Source organism: Zootoca vivipara, chromosome 2 (assembly GCF_965207765.1).
Source record: "Zootoca vivipara chromosome 2, rZooViv2.hap1.1, whole genome shotgun sequence".
NCBI lineage: Eukaryota > Metazoa > Chordata > Lepidosauria > Squamata > Lacertidae > Zootoca > Zootoca vivipara.
Window position 1 is genome coordinate 73,410,072 of NC_142584.1, and position 24,735 is coordinate 73,434,806.

The following is a 24,735-nucleotide window of genomic DNA, read 5'->3' on the forward strand; positions in this document are numbered from 1 at the left end:
TATATTTTCCACAACACACTGAAATAATGTGAATAGATATTTACTTTTATTTCTCATAGATAACTGAAATATTGTTTCTACATTTTGTAAGTAGCTTATCCTTCTCCCACCTTAAAGCTATCACAAACAAAATATCTTAACATTTTGGTTTTGGTTTTTTTAAACAGATAAAGCACTATGTTTCTTTCCAGTAAACATTGTTTTGTTAGCAGCTGTTATGTTCCTTGGAGTGCTATGAGAGCTGCTGTAGAGACCTCTGAAATAAAGGAAAGCAAACAGTTTCTGCCCGGCTTTTGTCAGTCCAGCAGTACTTTGTTTTAAACATAATAATAATAATAATAATAATAATAATAATAATAATAATAATATAATAATAATAATAATAATAATAATAATAATAATTTATTATTTATATCCTGCCCATCTGGCTGGGTCCAGTTCATGCACAATGCTAAGCCCAAACATGGAACAGAATAAATGAGCAAATTTGGGTTCTCAGGGTGAAGTTTGCATCTGCTGTGCTCTTTGTCTGCTGCTGCTGCAGCTGCAAAAAACTAATATTGCTTACAGCTAGAGATTTGTCTGGAGCAAGAAGAACCACAGGCTGGGCTCAGATGTATTACTAAGCCCAACATCAGCAGGACTGGGGAAATAATGCAGCAGGCGTGATCTTCACTTTTGACGCCCATTTCTGCACCCTGAATCATGCTTATGTGTGAACCAGGCCAACGAGTTACCAAGTAATTGGAAACTATCATACCTGAATTCTTCTTTTCCTGTTCTTAACAGTCAATGGCATCTTGAATAAAATTTGTGGAAAGCGTGTTGGCTGTTAAATGTATTTTAGGATCCTTGCTAAGCACCACTTGCTTGCAATGGGTGTATCTGTATACGGTACACAAACACTTATGCAAATATCAGCTCAAGGAGTAGATGGGAAATGCTGACTTGTCCCCCTAAATGGTAGTCGAATAATCATGTTGGCAGTGATGAACTACTAGGAAAATGCTCACCACAGCAAAAATAATAAGCATTTGATCCACATTACAATCTCTTCCTCTTTAAAATAATATTTCATTTATCTTTGGTTTTATAGCCTGCTGTAAGGGCTTTCATTTTCAAAGAAGGATGCGTACCTTGGAATGAAAGGGTTTATAATAGTTCGTTCCCTAATCAGTAGCAAGCAAAGCATATTATCTGAGCATGTCAGTTCAGGAATATCTACTACATTAATTCAAGATTTGTAACTGTTGAGAATATTGAGTCAGAAAAAAAACCTTTTGGTTTGATCTGTTTAAAAGGATCGGATTCATACTCTAGAAACGGTGTCTTTCATATCTATGTTTGGGATAAATAGAAATAATTGGTGGAGGGGGGAGCTACGCTCACATAGTCAAATACTCAGCTAGGAGATGTACTGGCAACACCAAGAAGTGACTCTGAAATATGAGCTGCCAATGAGAAAGGCCTTATCCTGGCTCTGTTTCTGGCCATCCCCATCACCAGTGTTATTCTTCTAGAAAGAAAAGGTGCCAGGACTCACCACAAAGTTGTTGTTACAGTAAGTGCCACACTTTTACCCTTGAGTACCCCCAGAAAAAGCACTGCCCATCACTGATACTGTCTTAATTCATGGCAGCAAGGGATAATAAGCCTCTGGCAAAGGTTAGAATCACAGAATCATAGAGCTGGAAGGGACCCTGATGATCATCTAGTCCAAACCTCCTGCAATGCAGGAATATGCAGCTGCCCCATATAGGGATCGAACCTGCCACCTTGGCATTATCAGCACCACGTTCTATCCAACTGAGCTGTTCAGGGTTATGTTATTACTGTAAAATGTGTGTTCTTCTCACTTCCATTTTGCTTTGAAATCTACTCCATTCATAACGTAGGCTGGAGTGAAACAAAAAGAAAGGGGAACTTTCTGCAAAGTGGAACTGGAAAAATCTGGAAGGTGGCATACCTGTACCAATGACTGGAATGACCAATGGATGGGATGGTGGTGATCTGAATAACAAAGACTGGAAGAATAACCCAAGAAAATCTTTAATAAAACATTTTTTAAAAAAACTGGAAGAATTGAAGGCTGGACCTTCTTCATTTATTCACACCAGCCATTGTGTGAGGTAGCAAATAGGGGCAAGGAATTTGTGGCATCATTCAGAATCAGTTTATTTCAGCTTTAAGCTCATAAAAATACAGAAGCAAACAAGGCACTCATAACTGAGTTACAATTAATAAAGTAAAATATGGATAGAAATAAAATATTAGGGAAATATACAAAATCAGGGATAGGATATAATAAAGAGTTTCAATTTTCATATAGGAGACCATTACATCTCTTATATTATAAGACGGTACAGAATTTAAAATTTTTGCCACTTGCAAGGTTATAAACAGGTCTGTATCTTGCAATAAGAAGGCAAGATGTGCCTCTGCCGGATACCCGACCAGCACTCTATAGAGGACAAGTAAACACTATATGGTGGAGGGATTCAATTGAACGATTATCACACAAACACAGAACCGAGGCTCAACCCTTGGAAAATCTATGCAAAAGAACGTTGGAAGGAAAAAACATTAAAACGTGCTTTAATAAAAGCAAAACGATGGCTGGCAATCTGGAGAGAAGATAAATAGGTTGGTACATGAGATGCAGGAATAACGCCCAAATGATGAGGGATTGTGGCATCATTGTGTATCTTATGGTTGGCTTTGCTTATGTAGTAATCAGGGTGTATTACTCAGTTTAAGTTATAACATAGTAAGTGGTGCTGATTTGAAATTATACACGTTATTCTTGGTTATGTTAAAATACAACATTAAAATAGGACATTTTAATAATAGCAAATGAAACCCTTCTTTGGACTGACAAAATAGTATGCAAGAGTGTGCTGTGCATTAAAAAAATGGTTTTAAGCTAATTTAAGACAGAAGGGACACTGCAACAATTCATGTTGTAGTATGGTTTCTGGAGATCAATTACTGATACAGTGGAAAGAGCGCCACCTACCGATTTGCCAGTATGAGCCACTGACAAGCGAGTTTGTTGCAGATCTCATGTGGAAATCTACCTGTGGAACAGAATTGCTCTGTGATTAAGATTGACTTCAGTGTAAGGAAGTAGGAAAGGTTATATTTGTGTGGTTGCTAATGCAGGACAGGTGAAGAGTGTTACCAAAAGCAATGGGGAAATTAAATATAGATATAGATATAATGGGGATTACAATTGTGAATTCGTTTTTGTCTTTTAATGAGGAAACCAAGATGTGTGTTTGCCCTACAGTCTCATGCCAAAATAGACATCAGAACTGAAAATATTTTTTATAATAACACGCATGTAATTGAGAGAACAAGCGGACAGTAGGGAATGAGGTACAAATAATTTCCGAATGAGTTAAGCAAGCAAACGGGGGAAAGAAGAAAGACAGGATAGAACCTGATCTGATTTGTGGGTTGGAGTAGCTTTTGTTTCTTTAAAGACTGAAACTACTAGGTGGTAGGGGAAAGTACTAAAACCAGATGCTTTTGTACTTCATGCATATTTCACAAGTGAAATACTGGATTTCTTAATTATGCAGGCAAATAGATCACAGAAGTTTATCTGTGTGAAAGATTTCCCATGCACAGGAATGATGATTCAAGCAAGCGTCACATATTTTAAGGTTTAGATCATAGTTTTTGGCTGTAATGCTTGCAGCTTATACTGAGAGTGTGCAGACTGAATGTCTTGTGATATGTTAGAAAATGTAAGGATGACCTTGTGTCTAATTGTAACCCTCTAACAGACTTCTTTTTAGTTTATCTTTCATTACAGATTTTGTTTTTCTTTTATAGTAATATTGGACCACAGGCTTTCTAAAGCAGAGTTTTCTCTTAGGTCTGAAATATTTGTCATCTAGTGTTGCTTTAAAAGATGCATAGCTAATATATCAAATTGGAAGTATTTTAACTTTAATGTTTATATGTATGTAAGAATGCATGATTTACTTATAATTTTATACTGTATTTTTTATTTATTCTATGATATGCTTTTATGTAAGCCACCTTGATTTCAATTTGGGGATTGGGTGATACCAAGCTGTCTAGACAAAGTAGGGATAGTGATTTATTTAAAATAAGATGAAGCAAACAAATGAACAACATTTGTGCTCTCATTTAGTCCAGAGAAGAATGAAACATTCTACTGATGATGTGTTTTTGGTGCTTGTGTCAGCCTTAAACACAATGACAGAACTGCAGGGAGCCAAACACGGGTTTGCTTTCTGTTAATAAATTTGTCATTAGCTAAATGCTGGTGGGGCTTACGTGTCTTATCAAGATGGACAGTGATCTAGAGCAATAAATCTAGAGCAATAAATTTCCAACAGCAGGATAAGAAAAATGAAGAGGTTTGTGTATGATGTGTTAACTAGAAAGGTTAATTACCTGTATGGCCACTAGCCAAAGATATGTGGTTTGGTTCCAAAAAGTGTGAACTGTAGGGGCTCCTGCAGTTTTCAAGTCTTCCGGCCATCTGCAGCCTCTCTTATGCCATATCTCACACCATCTTCCAGGGTCCTCAGACCTTATAGATCTGGTTTTGGGGGTACAAAAAGTGTGAAAACCTCTATTCCATGAGCAGAGCAAGACACTTAGTTCTTAGGATCTGAGCCAATCACACAATAACATGATGCATTTTTGGTTTTTTGTTTTAAAAAGCTGTATGTGAACTAGAATGTCTGTATTCAGATTTACTCTGAATTGGATTTATTATAATTAGACCGGAAAGAAAGAAGCATCTAATATTTTTCCTATAAATATAGTCAACTAATCAGATGGGTCTCAGAACACACCAGGAGTTGATTTCAAGCAAGGTTTACTGAGTCCTTTCTTCATCTTATTTTCTCCACACAGCCCAATTTTTAACTTTAGCCTTAACTTTTTTGTTTGTTTTTTCCCCTCTGTAGGTTTACAATTGTGCTATGAGAAATGGCTCCCTTCTTACGAATATCATTCAACTCCTTTGAGCTAGGACCTTTGCCGAATCAAGGGGAGCAACTACAGCCATTCTGTGCAATAAAAATGAAAGAGGCCTTGACTACAGGTAAGAAGATTGATCAATTGACGTGATTCCATTTGTGGTCTACAATTCCTCACATATGCTCTGGCAGGACTAATTGTCCAGTATACCTGAAGGAGCGTCTCCACCTCCATCATTCTGCCCGGACACTGAGGTCCAGCACCGAGGGCCTTCCGGCGGTTCCCTCGTTGCGAGAAGCCAAGTTGCAGGGAACTAGGCAGAGGGCCTTCTCTGTGGTGGTGCCTGCCCTGTGGAACGCCCTCCCAACAGATGTCAAAGAGGAAAACAACTACCAGACTTTTAGAAGACATCTGAAGGCAGCCCTGTTCAGGGAGGCTTTTAATGTTTAATAGATTATTGTGTTTTATTTTTCCGTTGGAAGCCGCCCAGAGTGGCTGGGGAAACCCAGTCAGATGGGCGGGGTATAAATATATTATTATTATTATTATTATTATTATTATTATTATTATTATGTGCTTGTTATGAGAAAGGAAATCTCACTGAGTTGGTAGAGATGTACTCCAAAGTAAATGTTTATACGATTACAACCTTAAGGTGTCAAAGGATGCAGTTTCTAGTCTAATGTAGGTGACATAGGCCAGTTTAATCCCAATGACAGGTAAAGAGTGAAGAATGTGGCTATTTGTGAACAGCATCATTTGGATTTAAGTCATCTGATCATAGGCAGTGTATCAGGAAGAGAGATAAAGGTAGCTTCAAATAAAAAATTCAAATGGATGTACCACCATGCTGGTATGTACTACGGATTTTTAACACCTTATTTTTTAATGTGAAAGCTGAAGTGAATTATTATTTCAATTTTTATTATTTTAGTCTTGTTGCATTATATTAAATCAGAAGCATAATGTGAGAATGGATTCGGTGTGAAATGTCATCCCCATTGTTATAAGAATTTTGAGGTCATATATATATATAATAATTGTTCATAAAACATGTACATGAATGTACAGAAACATGTCTGAAGCAGCACAGGAAGACAGGCCTGACTGACACCATTTTGACTCTCTCTCTCAGACCTGGCGTTCCTCTGCAAGGAAGAAGGGGGGGGGAACCTTCTCATTGTCCCAGGAATTAAAGTGATAATCCCTGGCATCCTGATACCTGGGTGCCAGACAAAAGGGTGTGATTAACTTGGCTGGGAAACAGGGAAATGTAAATATATCTCTCTTTTGTTGATTAGGTTTTGGGGGCAGGGGGCAGGGTCCAGGATGCTCAGATTACTGCCACCAGACCTCCCCTTTCATGATGTACCTATGATGAATCTAGGGAGAGGGGTCTTGGGCTACACCCCTTCTGTGACATATGGATGATGCTTCTGGGGGGGTGGGCTGAAACCAATTTCAAATTTCTTTTTAAGGGCAGGACACCTTTGTTTGGGGTTCCTTCCTTGTTCTCCTGCGTGAGAGGAAGGACCCTGTTGCAACAGCGAAAATAAAGGCTTTGCTTCTCAAACTTCTCTGGTTGGCCTCTGTTATATTCTCCAACCGATGGAGAACCCAATAAGGGAATAAAGGCAGATTTTTGCCTATATCACCATCATGTCTTGAAAGGAGACTTCTTTACTACAATCCATTACTAAGGCTGGAAGGCTTTGTTGTCCAAGTAGCAGAAGATTGTTTTGTTGCCTGCTTTTCTTCTCTCTCCAGAGACCAGTATTCAAAAGTCATTTTTTGGGTGGAACTCAGCTCATTAGCAGGAAATGTCTTGTGGTTCCACCTACATATTCTATCATTCTTATTAGAAGAAGACCACTGTACCCAGGCATGCAAAGGATTATTATTATTATTATCATCATCATCATCATCATCATCATCATAAAATCATAGTTCAGAGAGGGGTGTGCAAGAAGAAGAAGAATTTCTCCTTTCGTTACTGAAAGCCTAGTTCAGGTTGTTGTCTGTGCTTTCTGTTCAGTTTCCGTGAAGGTTTTACATACATGTTGATACAGTACTTCCGTGTGTGTGTGTGTGTGTGTGTGTGTGTGTGTGTGTGTGTGTTGGTTGCACTGAAAACTCTCGGCATCAGGAAGGAAGGCTTTCCAACTAAAAGAAAAAGAAAAAATCACACCTTTGGCTAAAGAGATCAGGGAAACTTAAGATATGTCTGCATCTTAGGAAACAGTATCTTTGATGGCCTTTTATCAGGATAAGGTTCCCTAGAGCTGGGATAGATAAACCCTGGCCCTGTGTGGTTCCTTTCTTAGAAGACTCAGGAGTATTGCTGGCCTTCCTTGCTGATCTTTAGACCCTTAAAATATTCTGGAGGCCTTTTCTTTTGCACTGCATGAAAACCAATTGTCACCCAGGACTTGGACTAAAAATAGTTACATAATAAGTGCTTTCTTGCCCTCTAACTTTAAGCAGACTTGGCTGTTGCTATTAGAAATAGAAAAGCTTGTTCGTTTCCATTCTATTTGTTCCATGGACCCTTTTTGGAAAGAAATGAATGGACCCTTTTTTGTTTGTTTCATTTATTATGGAACAAATGCATATCCATACTATGAATGAAGATTTAAAAGTATTGCTCAGGTTTATTTTGAATACTTTTAGGTACACAAATTGTTCAGCAAAATGGATAAACTGAAAATCTTTACTATTTTATCTGTTCATAAGTAATATATATACACTTTTATGTTAGTGTAATCAGGGGGGGGGGACATGTTGAACTTGAACCAATAATAATAATAATAATAATAAATCCTTTGCCCTCTGTCTCATAATTAACATGTTCTAATTCTGGTCTTTCTACCAGTAAAATTGTTGCACCCGAACGTCACTCAAGTGAACATTTTCTGGCCAAATGTAAAATGAGGAAAATATTTTCTTAGGCCCAGGCTGATTGCTGCATAGTTGGAATTGCTACTTTTAGACCAACACAAGCATGCGGACTATCTAGCCAGAGTGGTGCATGCTCTGGTTATCTCCTGCTTGGACTACTGCAATGCTCTCTATGTGGGGCTACCTTTGAAGGTGAACTACAACTAATCCAGAATGCGGCAGCTAGACTGGTGACTGGGAGTGGCCGCCGAGACCACATAACACTGGTCTTGAAAGACCTACATTGGCTCCAAGTACGTTTCCGAGCAAAATTCAAAGTGTTGATATTGACCTTTAAAGCCCTAAACGGCCTCGGCCCAGTATACCTGGAGGAGCATCTCCACCCCCATCGTTCTGCATCTCCACTGAAGTCCAGCACCGAGGGCCTTCTGGCGGTTTCCTTGCTGCGAGAAGCCAAGTTACAGGGAACCAGGCAGAGGGCCTTCTCAGTAGTGGCACCTGCCCTGTGGAACGCCCTCCCACCAGATGTCAAAGAAAAAACACTACCAGACTTTTAGAAGACATCTGAAGGCAACCCTGTTTAGGGAAGCTTTTAATGTTTGACAGACTATTGTATTTTAATATTTTGTTGGAAGCCGCCCAGAGTGGCTGGGGAAACCCAACCAGATGGGCAGGGTATAAATAATAAATTATTATTATTATTATTATTATTATTATTATTATTATTATTACAGTGGTAACTCTACTTACGAATTTAATGTGTTCCAAACACACATTCATAAGTCGAAAAAATTTGTAAGTCGAATCCCATAGGAATGCATTGGGAGAAAAAAATTGTAAGTAGAAAAAATCCTATCTAAACCGCATCCAAGATGGTGGACAGAGCTCTGTTCGTAAGTAGAGGTACCACTGTATTATTATTATTATTATTATTACCACCACAACAAATGGGTAGGGTTTAAAAAGCTTCAAGAAAAAATGTAACAGATGCTGGAGGGGATACTAGAGCAGCATTTTTCTTTATCAGGAAGTTCATGGGCTGCCAATCTGTCTTTGAGGACATTGTGATAGAAGTTGCTACAACAAAATTGCAGAAGGAGGGGGGGGAGCTCTGGAATTCACTTTTCATTAATTGAAAACATCTGCTCTGAATAGCTGTTACTAGAAAGGATCTCTGAGACCAGGTAAAAGCTTTTTGACAGAACCAGAGGAGATAAAGCAGAAGTCTGCAGAATGCAGAATATCCTCAGGTGGCTATTTGTGAACATTTGGCAAGCTAACATCAGCCTGCTTGTCAAATACCTAATTTATAATGTTAGTTTTGGCAGTCCTTACCTAATAAAGCCAAACTGAGGTGCTATTCTTTACTACTGTTTGGACAGTCCATCATACTGAGAGACGTGCATCAAACAAAACAGCTGTTGGATAAACATAAACTTAACTCTGAACTTAAATCCTATGTCAGAATATTAAGGAACCAATCACTCTCCATACAGTTTACAGAGATTCAGCTATTTATCATGGCTCAACTAATACAGTTGCCAAAACTGGGCCTGGATTTTAGGCCACATTTGGAAATCTGAGAAACCCTTGTGGGCACAACTATAAAATGGCTGCCATTGGGCATCTATCTAGTCACAGAAAAGCTGCCCAAGGGATCTTTGTTGTCCTGGAGGACAAATAAATTTGCAAAAGAGAGAGGGAGAACATGCCTATAAGAGAGAAGTTGGCTCTGGTTCCCAAATTTCAAAACAGACATTTCCCATGCCCCAAAGCACAACCAAATAACCCGTTTCACAGAAGTAACACACATCCACCCCCCAAAAGCAGCTAAACAATTTTGGCAATTCCCCAAATCTGGAAAAACTGTGGGGGCATTGGGAAAACCAGGCAAAATTCACTCACCACCATAAGGCACAAAAACAGGCAAACTCTACTGAAGAAGTCAAACAGGCAAGACCCACCCATGTACCCCCAAAAGCAACACACATGTTGAAGGCAAAATCCATCAACACATACAAGAGAAATATCCCACATGGGTCCCAGTAGCATTCTGGGGAAGGAAAGGGAAAAGGGGCGATGTGGTTGGAGGCCTGTACTTGGTTTTCCTAGGAGCTCAGTGCCACCCAAAGCACAATAAAGGAAAATAAACTCCCCCCCTTTCCCCCCCCCCAAATTTTATATATTTTTTAAACACATGTAAAATAAACAAAACAGTACAAACAATAATAACAATTCAAAAGAAAACAAACATTAACAAAACAAAGCACAAAAAAAATCATAATCCTAACCTCAGCTCTAATCATTGTATTAAGACTTCCTCGGTTCCTCCTTACTGCGATTCATTATATACTACATTATTAGCAATTTCTACTTCATATCCCTTTTTAACCTTGCTTCCAAATATATTTATACCTTACTCCATCCAGAACCTTAGTAAATATTTCAAATTTCCTTCAACACAAAACTATTTTCCTAAGCTACAGCAATATAAGTCCGTCAAAGACCCTTTCTTGTTACTCAATTTCAATACTGTTCTTTTTCAAATAGTCTTTAAAACTCTTCCAATCTTCTTCCACCAATTTTTCTCCCTGGTCTCCCAGTCAGGTCAGCTAATTCCATATATTCCATCATCTTCATCTGCCATTCTTCCACCGTCGGTATTTCTTGAGTCTTCCAATGTTTTGCTATCAAGATTCTAGCTGCTGTTGTGGCATATAAAAAAAAAAGTGATATCCTTTTTGGGTATTTCTCTCCCGACTAGTCCCAATAAAAAGGCCTCTGGTTTCTTTATGAAAGTGTTTTTCAACACTTTTTTCAATTCATTATAAATTCTTTCCCAGAAGTCTTTTATTTGGGGGCAAGTCCACCACATGTGATAAAAGGTTCCTTCCACTGCATTACATTTCCAACACTTATTATCATGTGTATGATAGATCTTGGCTAATTTTACTGGAGTTAAATACCATCTATACATCATTTTCATAACATTTTCTTTCAAAACATTACATGCAGTGAATTTAATAGATTTTTTCCACAACCTTTCCCAATCCTCCATCATTATATTATGCCCAACATCTTTAGCCCATTCAATCATTGCTGATTTCGTTAACTCATCCTTGGTCTGCCACTCCAGCAGCAAGTTATACATCTTAGAAAGATTTTTTGATCTCGAATTCAAAAGCAGCGTTTCCAATTTGGATTCTTCCAATTGAAAACCTATTTTTTTAATCATTTTTGAAAACCTCATTAATCTGGTGATATTGGAGCCAATCACTCAATATACCCTTCATTTGTTCATATGTTTTCATTTTACATTGGTTTCCTTCTTGTATCAAAATATCTTTGTATTTTGGCCATTTGGCTTCCATGTTTCGCCTTTTATGTGCCTTAGCCTCTAATGGTGAAATCCACCTTTTCAACAACAATGAGAAGGACCAGGGTTCTCCATTGGGGCAATGGGCTGGGGACCCTAGGGATAAGGCAGTCTAAACAATGGCTAGAATAAGACTTATTAAATGTTCATTGACTGTTATTGCAGTTGATGTGTTTGGAAAAATCCTTCCTTGTTATCTTAATATTGTTGAGATTATTTCCTGGCTATAGTTTTAATAAAATTAAAATCGTCTGTTGGTCATGCTTGTGAAATTTAGTGTTTTCCTGGCAACTCTACATTTATGCCTTTTCTGTGGCATTTCCAGAGAGAGGCAAAACCTTGATTCAAAAGAAACCCACTATGTACCCAGAATGGAAATCGTCATTTGATGCCCACATTTATGAGGGCCGCGTCATTCAGATTGTTCTCATGAAAGCAGCAGAAGAGCCATTATCTGAGGTGACTGTAGGTGTGTCTGTTTTGGCTGAAAGATGTAAGAAAGGCAATGGGAAAGCAGAATTCTGGGTGAGTATGACACCATAAGATTAATGATTTTGTATTGTGTTACCCTAGGTTTATACAGCTTAGAACCAGATCTCTAAAGGACCACATGCTCATAGCATATGAATTTTGCATTTGTTAAGATTATTCTCAGCAGAACTTCATGTTCTCAAAAAATGGGAATGCTCCTTGTCTAGCTCCTTACAAAAGGAACATAATGTGTGCTTCAACGTGCTTCATGTCCTCGATGTTATTACTGTGTGTATTTCCACAACCTTGCTCTGTATCCCTGAGTGGGGTAGAGAAAAGATTAGGGTAATATGTGATAAACTGATGGGCCTTGCAATTGGTAGTACATAAATCTGGGCAAAACTCAAATGATGTTCTGCTTATTTAGAGAAGCTGTTAGTGGGAAACTGTGGGTTAATTCAAATTATGTGGAACTTCCATACAGCCGGGCAATGTTTCCATTCAGCTGACGATAAATGAAATGTGGGGTGACTCCATAATAATTAAGAAACTAACAGTATCAACACTGTTGTCATTGCGAAATAGATGTGTGAGAGAAGGAAACTGTGAGTTGCTCCTCTGCATGTGATATTTTCAGAATGTAGCACAAGAGGGTTGCAGGAATTTTAGTGTAACTGGAATGTAATTCGTTGATTTTGTTCTTCTTAGCTTGACTTGCAACCTCAAGGGAAAGTATTGATGGCTGTACAATATTTTCTAGAAGATGGAGGTAAGGAAATGGGTGAATATTATTATTATTATTATTATTATTATTATTATTATTATTATTATTATTATTCAATATTATTATTGTCCAATATATAGTAAACATTAAGTTTAAATTTGATGACATGTTAGCTTGGATCCAGAGATGTGAGAATGGAAGGCGACTTCCCTGTTCCTCCGTCCCTCCAGCAGCCTCCTAAGTCCCCTGAAGAGCCTCTTGGGGGAGCCTATGGAATGGAGTGAGTTGTGGCATGGGAGCTGAGGAAGGGGGGATCTCCCCAGATCGAATGGGAGGTTCCCCAACCCTCAAAAAAAGTTAGGGGGCATCTCAGAGGGCTGCCAGGGGAAGAGTGTGCACTGCTTTGCCTCACCCAAGTCAGACATGTGTGAGAAGAGGCCCTGCGCACATACTCACATGAGCATTCCTCCATGCAAGGGGGAATAGGCAAAGGACCATAGCTCAGTGGTAGAGCATTTGCTTTTCATGCAGAGGGTCCCAAATTCAGTCTTCAACATCTCCAAATCGGGCTGACAATGTGTGAAAACCTGGAGAGCTGCCGACAGACATTGTAGAAAAAGCTGAGCTAGGTGGGACGATGATGTAAGTCAATATAAGGTACTTTACAAGGTTGCACATAAATGAGCATAGATGCCCTTCTGATGTGTGCATGGACATTGATGGGTGGGTGACTGGCCATGGGATGTGGTGAAAGGCCAGCTGATATAGACTCTTAACCACCTTATGCACCCCTTTTGTGTGTAGAGGTCACCTGGCACACAAACTCAGAAGCTTCTGCTTCATAAGCGTTGCTGAAAATTCATTTTCTATCAAAGTGTTCTTATTACCTGAGCACTGGCAGACACTTTGCTTCAGCAAAAGAAGCCACTTTGATCCTCTGCCACCCTCACGAGGTTGCACAGGGTATGAACATTTCTGCCGCTGCTCTTCATTTTAGCCCATCATAGTTGCTCAAGGTGTTACAAAATCCAGTGATTCTTTGGGCCTGGCAGGACTGGAGCAACACTGGTTGATGCATTTGCATACTATGCCCAGTTTAAATAAACCAGTGTTTTGCTTCCAGGGAAAAGGTGTTGCATCAGCACTGAAAGCTCACTGATTTGGTGAATTTTCAGTGGATAAACTACCAAAAGCACATCTTTTACTTGTCAGTCACCTGAGGTCACCATGATCTCCTGTGAAGTGTATTCTTTTGCCCACTTGGTTTGATTGCAAATGACATGGGCAAAGAAATTCTCAAGGGGTTGCAGGCACCATGAATCATTGCCTGTAAAGCCTGCTCCCATTGCCTGCATGGGTTGATTTCTGACTATGCAGGCAAAACCTTGGGGGATTGCAGGTGATGATGGTCATATGGTTGGCATATGGACTGCAAGAGGCCACATCTTTACTTGCCCCTATATGTGGGGCAGGTGGGCATGTCTTGTGGAAAACTGCCTTGTGTGCCTAATTAGGACCTTTGCTGGATCCATAAGCCAGAGGTTCCTCGCTGATGAATTAATCAGTTAAATGTTGTAACGTTAGTTTTCAAATGTGGGGGTAAATTAAGAAAGGGAATGTGTAAGCAGAAAAATAGGAAAATATTCTCTTATATAGTATTTGTAATTTATTGTGCAAGTTTATGGCAAGAAATTTCACGATACATCTGGTCTAGGAGCTCCCTGCACATATCTCCAATGCACACATGGAGCTCTCTATTCAGTGGTGTAGGCAGCTTGCTGCACACACTTCATTTAAAAAATTAAGACATTTATTCAAAAGTTATAATACAATTACTATACAATATATTTTCAATCAATATATCCCCTCCACAGACAGCTCTGTGATGATGGCGGCATTAAAACATTCTGTTCCTCTTCAATAAAAGAGAAAAAGTGAGACCAGATTGTCTCAAAAGTATCTTTTTTGGAGATGCCTTTGATTAGTTGCTGATGATATGTGAGGCATTCTGATACAGCAAGGCTCCAGATGTTATTAGCCCAAGCCTCTATTGGTATATTAGACATTTCCTTCCATCGTTTCATGATGTACAGAGCAATTCACTTGTCATTGAACTAAAATGGCATGCTTCCAAATTGATGTGCCCTAAATTAAATTCTCTTCATATATATATATATATATATATATATATATATATATATATATATATATGAATGAAAACAGAAAGAGAATATTCCATCATTCCTGGAAATTGAGGGGTAGAAGGTGGTTGAGCGCTAGACTTGGGGTCCCACAAATGAGTCTCTCCCCCCCCCCCATATATATATAAATGATGCTTATAAGAAGCAGAACTGGTTGCCAATTTCTTTGTTTATTTTAATGAAGTTACTGACCTTATCCAGTCACAGAACTTAGCACCTCAGTGGTTCGTTTACTTTAGTGCTGAGAGTCTCGCTCTCTGCGTTAAGCAGCTTTGGAGGCAGCAAGAATAGTTTTCTCTTTCTGGAATTATGCCGCTGACTTCAGCAACAAGACGGAAGGGTTTGTCAATTGCTTTCTTTGAAAAATAGGTAGTTTCAGTAGGGAACAAAGTATTTTAGCACTTTCAGTGGGTGGGGAAGATTATATGGATAATCGAATGCTCATTAACTGCAGGTTAATGCAGAAAAGAGTTATCTGAAAAGTGTTGCCTGTTTCTGAGTGATTTATAGATTGTATTAATACATAGACATGTTTTCCATAGCTCAATTTCTTTTTAATGGACCTACAGTCAATGGCAATAACTGGCAATATTTCCATCTGATAAAACTCTTAATGGGAATTGTAGCTTTCTTGCACTGTTCATTCACTACCCCCATTCATTTCAATGGAAACTGTGCAAGAGGTCTGAGCAAAGGTTTTTCCTTTGTTTGGTAAGATGTGAAAGCTTGGTGGCATGTTCTAATATTTATAGGCTTTGCCAGCTTTCCACACTTTTTTCAAGATAGTTGCTATCACTTGAACTGCTGTACACAGCAGAATTTCCTAAATAGTGTGTAAGTTTAGATTTCCATTTTTTAAAAAATGCAAGATTTTGCTAAAAAGTTGTCCACATCTTCGTGGCTTCATAAAAATAGAATGTAGGGAGGATGAGGGGTAGGGCAAAAAGGATAATTTTTCCTTCCACTTTGTTCCAGATGCTTCTTATCCTTGATTCAGTTAAACAGATTGTATATAGAGGACAACTTCTTGTAGGCATGTCACTTAGTGGATCAGGAATTATGTTTGTAAATTGCATCCAAGATCTGAATGTGCATCCCATTGAAAACAATGTAGTGTTTACAGGCTACCTGTACACTTTTTGGTGCATTTGTATGAACATCTGTCACAGTGAGTGACTATGCATGGAGATGCATAATTCTGAGCACAGATCTCCTTTCCTGGATTGGCCCATAGTTCTGGCCACCGATTCTGTAGCCAACCTGGACTTCAGAATGCCTATGAGTGTGAGTGTGGGGGATTCTGTGCATGTCCTCCAATACTAGTTCTTCCCTTGCAATCCTTTAAATAGCAATGGGGAATTTTTGAGGCCAAGCTCCCAGACTGAAGCCACTTTATTCACTTCAGCCAATCTCCCATTTCTGACTGGATGAAAGCTGATCCCTCAATTATAGGGGAAAGAGATGTATAGTCCCTGCTCTTGCTAGCCTTTGGGCAGCTCAGTATTCTCTTTTTTCCTGCATGCCTCATGAATCCATCTCCCCAAGTATGCAGGAATCTACTCCTACTCTCTTCCTAGAACCCTGTTATGCAAACCTTTTTGGTGCCTTGCATTCATACATAACATCTTGTTCAATGCTAGATGAGCTGCCACTTTCCCTTTCCCTCTCCTCCTCTCTCATGACCAGCAGGAGGATTTCTGCAGTCATTAGCATCCCTTTCACATTAGTGTCATGTTTTGTCAACCAGAAATCCTGCCTTAAACTCTGGGAAGTTTCAACACAAGACACCTTCAAACCTGTGGGCTTGTTTTGAAGCTTCCTCAAATTCATTGTAAGTCTGGGTTCCTCTTTCATATAACATGACAAGCCGTCAAAGGGAAGAGCATGTGAGCCCAATGCATTGCGTTCTACATCTCAATTACATAGTGCTAAAATATGGCTTAGCATTATGTGTAGAGTGCAGTCAGTGTATTACATACAAAGCACTCACTTTACTAAAGGGAAAGCGAAACTCTATGATGTTAGCAAATACCTGCAACTTCCAGCAGCATCTAGTATTACACCAGTTTCCTGATGTGTATATGTGGATGTGGATGTATTGTAAAAAATGTTTCTTTAAAAACGTGGAAAATAAAACATCTCAGTGTTGGAAGAGGGGAAATTATTGCCACTCTTTTGACTTTAACTCCCTTTATTGAAAGGCCAGTGGTGTAGCAGTAAAACTGCTAGTACAGTTTGCAAAGCTAAGCAGGCTCCAGTATGGTTTCAAATGGGATGGGAAACGGTGTGTTGAGATTCCTGCATTGCAGGGGGTTGCACTAGATGACCCTTGGGGCTCTTTCCAACTCTACAATTCTGATTCACCTGGTTATCATCCAGATGAATTGACTGGTTGCTTCAAAAACTGTTCTCTTTCTAATTCTAGTGATTTATTTTTAAATAGAGCATCATTTTTGCATATATATATATATATATATATATATATATATATATATATATATGTTGTTGTTGTTGTTGTTGTTTAGTCGTGTCCAACTCTTCGTGACCCCATGGACCAGAACACGCCAGGCACTCCTGTCTTCCACTGCCTCCCGCAGTTTGGTCAAACTCATGTTCATAGCTTCGATATATATAGTTAAAAATCATTGGTATTTCAGAAGCATTTTATAAGTTTCAAATGTTATGAGCCACATGCAAAATCTAATTTTGACTAGTAGCTGCAGTTCCTCCTGTTACTTCCTTCCTTTGCAACAGAGCTCTCTGCCACTTCTTCTTTCCCTGACACCCTTACTTTTCCTACTTCTGCTCTGCTGATGTTCTTTTTCAGATGTACCTTTTATACACTTGATGCATACATTCGTAAATAAAAAGAAAAACTTAGGGAAGCAGTATCCTTCCTTTCAGGGACATGGGTGGCGCTGTGGGTTAAACCACTGAGCCTAGGGCTTGCTGATCAGAAGGTCAGCGATTCGAATTCCTGCGACGGGGTAAGCTCCCGTTGCTCGGTCTCAGCTCCTGCCAACCTAGCAGTTTGAAAGCATGTCAAAGTGCAAGTAGATAAATAGGTACCGCTCCAGCGGGAAGGTAAACGGTGTTTCCGTGTGTTGCTCTGGTTTGCCAGAAGTGGCTTTCTCATGCTGGCCACATGACCTGGAAGCTGAATGCCGGCTCCCTGGGCCAATAACGCGAGATGAGCACCGCAACCCCAGAGTTGGTCACGACTGGACCTAATGGTCAGGGGTCCCTTTACCTTTACCTATTCTTCCTTTCACCATGCAGAAGGGATCCCTACTGGCATTCAGCTCTCATCCCCTAAATACTGCAAAGCATTCAGCCATTCCACCTAATCCAGGGTCCTTCTGCTCCTCCGTAATCAACTGCTGGTCTTCTCTTCTACAAGACTCCAGCCCACATCACTCTGTATGCTCTGAATTGTAAAAAGCTTGTGGGAGAGCCTGAAGAAAGCACTGGATGACTATAAGGGAGGCAGAGCGGGACTTGGGGCTTCACAGGAATTGCTAGGAATGTTGCAGTGAATTTGTTACAGTGGAAGCACACCTTTGAGGACCAGGATTGTTCCAAAAAAATGTGTCACTGGAGTAGATAATTTTGTAATTCCTGGGCTGCAATGGAGAAATTAAACAGCTTGGGCTTTTTATCTTGGTCCTAAATGCATTTGCTAGATTTAAGTGGAGCATATATTTATTGAGATCAGTTTGAGATTACAAAAACTAAGGAAACATTGGAATAATTTTCCAGACTTGCAAATGTACTGGTTAGTATCTTGCTCCTGTCTTCTAGGCCTCAAAGTTCACAGAAACTAGCTGTTGTTCCATTCACTTTGAGAAAGGCAGAGTGCTAAAGTTGAGTAAGCCAAAGAGAAAATGGTGTCTATGTACTGATACTCTTTTAACGTGAAACTCATCAAACTCAGGTTGTTTCTAGCTTTCCATTGCACAAGAGGAAACAGCACTTGTGTTGGAAGAATGAAAAGGTCAGAAAGGGGATTTCCCCTTGTCTTTGAGACACATCCACAATTTAACTGTTTCCTCCCTATTGCTAAAGGAACACATTACACACAGCAAAACCAGATTAGTTTAGCACTGTGCTGCACATGTTCTGTGCATGTGGGGATAATAAGGAGTAGGGAGATGTGGTAGAGAAAGGATAGCAGACCAAGCAGAGGGAAGCCAGGGCAAATTTTGCATGTTGAGTCAGTGCATTTGCCAAGTTCTGCAATATTTGCTTAAAATAAAACTGCAGGGGAACAAAACACTTAAAAAAAAACCTACTACTCTTGTGTATTTACAGAGAAACGATTTCCTAATTGCATTGGTTTGAACTAATACTACCTGAAGCAGCGCCATCTTGCTTATTAAAACACTTCCCCTTCTTTTCATATACAGTGGTACCTCGACATCCGAACGACTCGACTTCCGAAGGTTTCGACTTCCGAAGTCGACAAACCCGGAAGTCTTTTCGCCACACGCGCGCTCTGCGCCTGCGCAGAAGTGGCGCGCGCAGTCGGCACATGCGCAGAAGCACAAAAACGTGCTTTGCGCATGCGCCTAACGGGCGCTTCGACAACTGAATACTTTGACTTACGAAGAGCTCCGCGGAACAGATCGTCTTCGTAAGTCGAGGTACCACTGTACTAGTGCCAGGCACTGTGATGTCATTACTTCCCCTACACTGAGAGTAAGTTGTTTTGGATCCAAGCATCATTCTTCATATTCTTGCCTAACTACAAACACCTTGCACATGGAAACAGAAGTTGTGCCCAATCTCTTGGTTGTATTTTCAAGTGATTTTAGCTCACATTTCCATCACCTTTATTTTCTCCTCCTCTGTCTTCCACAGACTTTCAATCTCTCTGCATCGGGGGTGGAGAACTTTGTTCAGCCCAAGGGCCATAGAAACTTGTGGGGAATCTTCTGCATGCCTGTGTTGGGTGGGACCAGAAGCAGAAGTGGGCAGCAGAGCAATGGATGTGATTCTTATCTGTATACAGTAAACAACATTCCAGCCATGTGCAGAAATCAAGACTTTCTGCACACATGAATATATCTGTACACATTTTTCTATCATTAACACAGGCAAGCAAGAAGCATAAGTCAATGCCACTAGGCAAAAGCAGTCAAAGTGTGTGTCGGCTGGAGAGAGTCTCGAGCTGAATAGGCCAGGGTGCAGGTTCCCTAAGCCTGCCATAAATAAAATCATTTGATTTCCCTTCGTGTACTGAAAGGGCATTTCTATAGCAGAATAAAAGAAAAATGATGTATTCATTAATCTAATTTCAGCCTTTTAAAGGTATAGTTTCACAGTAATTTGGTTCCTGAAGTTGGCCAGCAAATATTGTGTACCTTTTTGCTCATGGTAATATTTTGAATTGTAAACTGTCTTGGGTGCCTTGGCAGAAGGGGGGGGGATGCAAAAAGGGATGTATGTGTTCTGATCATTAAGTTTTAGTGGTCAGTATGGAAATAGGGGAAAGGTTGGGGTTTTGTGCCTTTTCCCCCAGCACGGTAGTTGTGGCTAAAGTGCCTGCTATCTGATATAAAATTTGCATATTGCTGAGTTTTTCTAACACGCTCCATATCTTCAGTTCATTTTAATTTTTATATTACTGCAGCAGCACTTGATAGAAGACAGTCCAATGAGAGAAGGAGAGGAGAGGAGAAGCACATGCTCTTCATTTTTTAGTGATTGTGTTAAACTAAACAATGAAACAATTATTCCTTTTATAAATACAGCAAGTTCCACTGTTTCATTTCTTTGCTTCCAGACAACAAGCAGTCAATGAGAGAAGATGAAGGAACTGTGACTATGAACAGGAGAGGAGCAATCAAACAGGCCAAGATCCACTACATCAAAAACCATGAGTTCATTGCCACCTTCTTTGGGCAACCTACATTTTGCTCTGTCTGTAAAGATTTTGTGTGGTAAGAGCTATTGTCTGTGTTTTATTTATCTATATCAGACATCCCCAAACTGCGGCCCTCCAGATGTTTTGGCCTACAACTCCCATGATCCCTAGCTAAGAGGACCAGTGGTCAGGGATTATGGGAATTGTAGTCCAAAACATCTGGAGGGCCGAAGTTTGGGGATGCCTGATCTATATTGTGAGGGACAGAACGTACCGGCAGGTCCCTCCCATCTTAAGCAGCAGCTCATCACCCAATGGGAGCGCGAGTGGGGAGGAAGAGATCTCCAGCGGAGATTCAGGAAATGGTGTCCGAGGCTCAGGCAAGGTAGCGGAGCCCATACCCAGTGTGGGAAGGGAAGTGGGAAACAATGGAAGGAGACCAGTCCCCCCGACCCCGGAACTGAGGAGGAGGAGAAGGGGGCGGAGATTCAGTATGCCGAGATTACTTTGCTGGAAGAAAACGCGCGAATCTCCATTCGGAGGTTCTGACCTGTAACGGACAACATGTACATAGTACTGCTCGGCACTGTAAATAATCAGCACTAAATAAAAGCATGAAAAGACAACGCCTGGAGGAGTCGTTACTCTAGAGTAGCCACCAAAGCCCCTGTGACATATATGTTGCACACAGCTCTGGCCTACAGCAAGAAGTGAAGGATTCAGTTTTACCATTTTCTTCTGTTAGCTTGAATACTACTCATAGGTACCATTGTGGCAGGAAGGTAAACGGTGTTTCCATGTGCTCTGGCTTCTAGCATTAGTTTTCCATAGAGTTTCCATAGAGTTACTCTGCCTCTAGGAAACCCTGAAGATGAATTTTTCCTGAGCTTTTTAAAAAGTTTACAAGGATGGCTTAAGTGGGCTTCTTTAACCAAGAACCTTCAGAACCACGTCAAAACAGCAACAACGCCTGCATCAACCACTGATGGATTAATCAACAACCTTCCCCAACCTTGTACCTTCCAAATGCTTTGGACTGCAACTTCCACCCAAAACACCCAGAGGGCACCAGTTTGGGGAACACCCGATCAGAACCACAGTTTATGTATTTGACAAATTCATACACTGCTTCTCATCATGAAGCCATCAAAATGGTATACAAGATGCACAAACGCTTAAAAACAAGAAAAGCATCTCTACAAAATCTAGAAATCAAATCAAATCACTTCTGCTGATGTGCAGTTAATATTCCATACAGTGTTCTGAAAGTTTGTGACAGCTGACTTCTTCAGCTTGGCTGTTGTTCTCTCTCATCCACTCGGGTACAGCCTCCATTTTCTAAGACACCTTCTCCCATCTGGAGCCACTTTGAAATGCATAGCTAGGTATTAACAGCAGGTTGATGTTTCCCTACTTCAAAAGTGTATTGTGACTTCTGTAAGGAAAGGAAGATTCAAATATTTCAATGGGATATTCTTAATAAGACCCTGGCCTGATAAAACAACTTGTATGTCTGAAGATTTTGTTTTATAAGTTTTGCTAACCCCCCCCCCAATTTCCTTTACAGGGGCCTAAACAAGCAGGGATATAAATGTAGACGTAAGTTGATTGCATTGTCTTTTATTCTTGGGTGGTAATAGCCGGTGAGAAACTTTACTAGGTGTAGTATAAATTGTTGATAATCGCTATAGGTAACCTATTCTTTTAGATGCCAGGTAAACCGCTACTTTTTCTGTCAGGCTTTTAGAGGCTGATCATTTAAGTCATTTTTATGATGCTGTTATGTGGTTTATGAGAGTTATTTTAACGTTTCTGTTTATCTTGTTACCTTATGTTTGTAAACCATCCTGTGACCATTTTGGGTGAAGGGTGCCATAGAAGTAGCTGAATAAATAAGATTAAATAGCAACAGTCCCTAATTATTCATTTTTGTTTTAACATTTAAACACCTGCTGAAAACATTTCTGTGCTAACAGGCTTATGCAGGCAATTAAGAAAACATGTTCCTGTAGTACTTAGTTGGTGCTGGTTTTAAATTTTATGTAGTTTTTTTATTATATCAAGATATCATTGTTGCAAATTACTTTGATTTTTTATGATATAGTGGTATGTTTTTTTATATAAAAAAATACCAGTAAATATTACGCTTGTCTAGGGCTGCCATTTTCCAGATAACAAAAGGGTCTTTTATATTTTTTGTTACAGAAAAACAAGAAGGCATCTTGTGATACCTTAAAATGCTAACAGGTTTATTTAAAATTCAACACTAATAGTAAAAGCTTTCCAATGTATCATTTCTACTGATGTACATAAAGTTGTAACTATAATACAACTGATAAATGAAAATCAGAGAAAATAACATTTTTGTGTAGAATACTTTATATATATCTCCCCCTCCATGAAACTTAACTGCCCGTATCTTTCTATTCCTGTTGCTCTTCTGAAGAATGTAATGCTGCTATTCACAAAAAATGCATTGATAAAATCATTGGGAGATGTACTGGTACTGCAGCAAACAGCAGAGATACAATGGTAAGTAATAAAATGTTTTATATGTTCATTAACCGCAGTATGTATTGTGTGTACAAAAAAAAAGACATGCAGCGGTAAAGAAAACCAGATATGTGCTTTTTACATATTATATAAATTTTGCATGCTTATTTACTTTTGCCTAATATTTTGTTTCTTAAGAATGAAGCTATCAGATATCTTGGATGTGATTTATTTTTTGCAAGTGGGAAGGCAAGAAAAGACAACATGTGGGTCTAAGCAGCTAAGCAAATTGCAGTTCAGTTTAAAGTTTTGTCTTTTTGTCCAGGTCCTGCAGTTCAGCAGAGGTTATCCAAAAGACCCCAGATAATTTTTTTAAGTCTTTAAGGAACTATGCACTCTTGTTCCCTTACCATGGGAGAAAGGGATTTGTGCAATCAATACCCTAAGCCTGTCTGACCAAGCACAAAGAAGTTCCTGAGTTTAAAGAGACAAAAAACAACATTTCTCTGGTTAGTCTATAGCCACAAGGCTATAATGGAGGAACCTTATAAAAAGGGACTATTTCTAAATTTTAACTCAGTAATAAGGAACCTGTTCCTCTTTCAAGTGTTGTGGGACTCCATCCCTGAACCTGATGGAAGTTGAAAGCCCAACAGCAATGAGTGTAACATGTAGTTTGTACTTGGTAAACACAGCTATGTGTCACAAGATGTTGGACTCAGATTCTCCAACAATTGGTGGTTAGGCAAAAAGATAGATATTTCTGAAACTTGCTGATAAAAAATAACAGTCCCTGACTGATGGGACTGAGGCTCTCCTGCAGTGGTGATCCAACATCAGACGTAACTCTCTGAGGTTGGAGATCACTTTCTTCAGTGATCTCAGTGTGACTAGTTCAACACTATGCAAAATATTTGTTGAAATGGTATGCAAAATGATTTCCTGCTGTGCTGTGCTGAGTGCCCCAGCACAGAATCGTGTAGATTAAACATGCACATGCTTCCTTGTTGTGCATGATTTGTCAGAATAAAGGCATTCTTCTTGACTTGCTCAAAAACTATTCTATTCATTGGCTCACCTGTCATTTCCAGCATGTATTGATGTTTTCCTAGATTTTGTGGCTGCAGATATATCTGCTTTAAAGAAACGCAATGTGTGTGAATGAGTGGGCAGGATACTATGCTTCAAATTTGCCCTTTCAGGCGCAAAGAAGCACAGTATACACACAACACTGTCCATGGAGACTATTTCTTGGACATTTTAGGATACGTTTTAAATTAGGATTCTTGTGGGCAGAGTTACATTAGTGTGGTCAGTGAAAAGGGCAGTGTCTCTAATATGTTAAATTCTATGAATTAAAATTATTTTTTTATTTCATTGAACTTATTGCTTGTGTCAACCTTCTGGCTACATGATTGGATAAATAATGGATTTCTTGTTCCCTCTCCTTGAAAATCTTGTGTGAGAGAAATCTCCAAATACTTCTTTTACTCTCCCCCCCCCCAACATAAACATGTCTTCAGTTTCAGAAGGAGCGCTTCCACATTGATATGCCTCACAGGTTCAAAGTTTACAACTACATGAGTCCTACCTTCTGTGATCATTGTGGTAGTCTTCTCTGGGGACTAGTTAAGCAAGGATTAAAATGTGAAGGTACAGTCTGTTTCTTTTGGCCATTACAAGCCTTGGGCAAAATAGCAGTGCTAGAGGGAATTTTGAGGAAGGAAGGGATCAATTCCGT

General features: G+C 39.5%; 1 protein-coding gene across 4 annotated transcripts in view; it reads left to right on the forward strand.

Annotated features, from left to right (window-relative positions):
• Nucleotides 1–24,735, forward strand: part of PRKCD (protein kinase C delta) — a 61,035-nt gene that overhangs the window by 23,096 nt on the left and 13,204 nt on the right. For 2 of the 4 annotated variants that reach the window (XM_035106173.3, XM_035106174.3), the window contains exons 2-8: nt 4,953–5,089; nt 11,565–11,764; nt 12,419–12,491; nt 20,421–20,577; nt 22,069–22,100; nt 22,948–23,033; nt 24,518–24,647. In XM_035106173.3, the coding sequence (XP_034962064.1) occupies nt 4,975–5,089; nt 11,565–11,764; nt 12,419–12,491; nt 20,421–20,577; nt 22,069–22,100; nt 22,948–23,033; nt 24,518–24,647 (793 nt within the window). In that variant the 5' untranslated portion in view covers nt 4,953–4,974. The remainder of the gene's footprint in view (nt 1–4,952; nt 5,090–11,564; nt 11,765–12,418; nt 12,492–20,420; nt 20,578–22,068; nt 22,101–22,947; nt 23,034–24,517; nt 24,648–24,735) is intronic. The other 2 variants (XM_035106175.3, XM_088663195.1) reach the window with 1 other exon arrangement.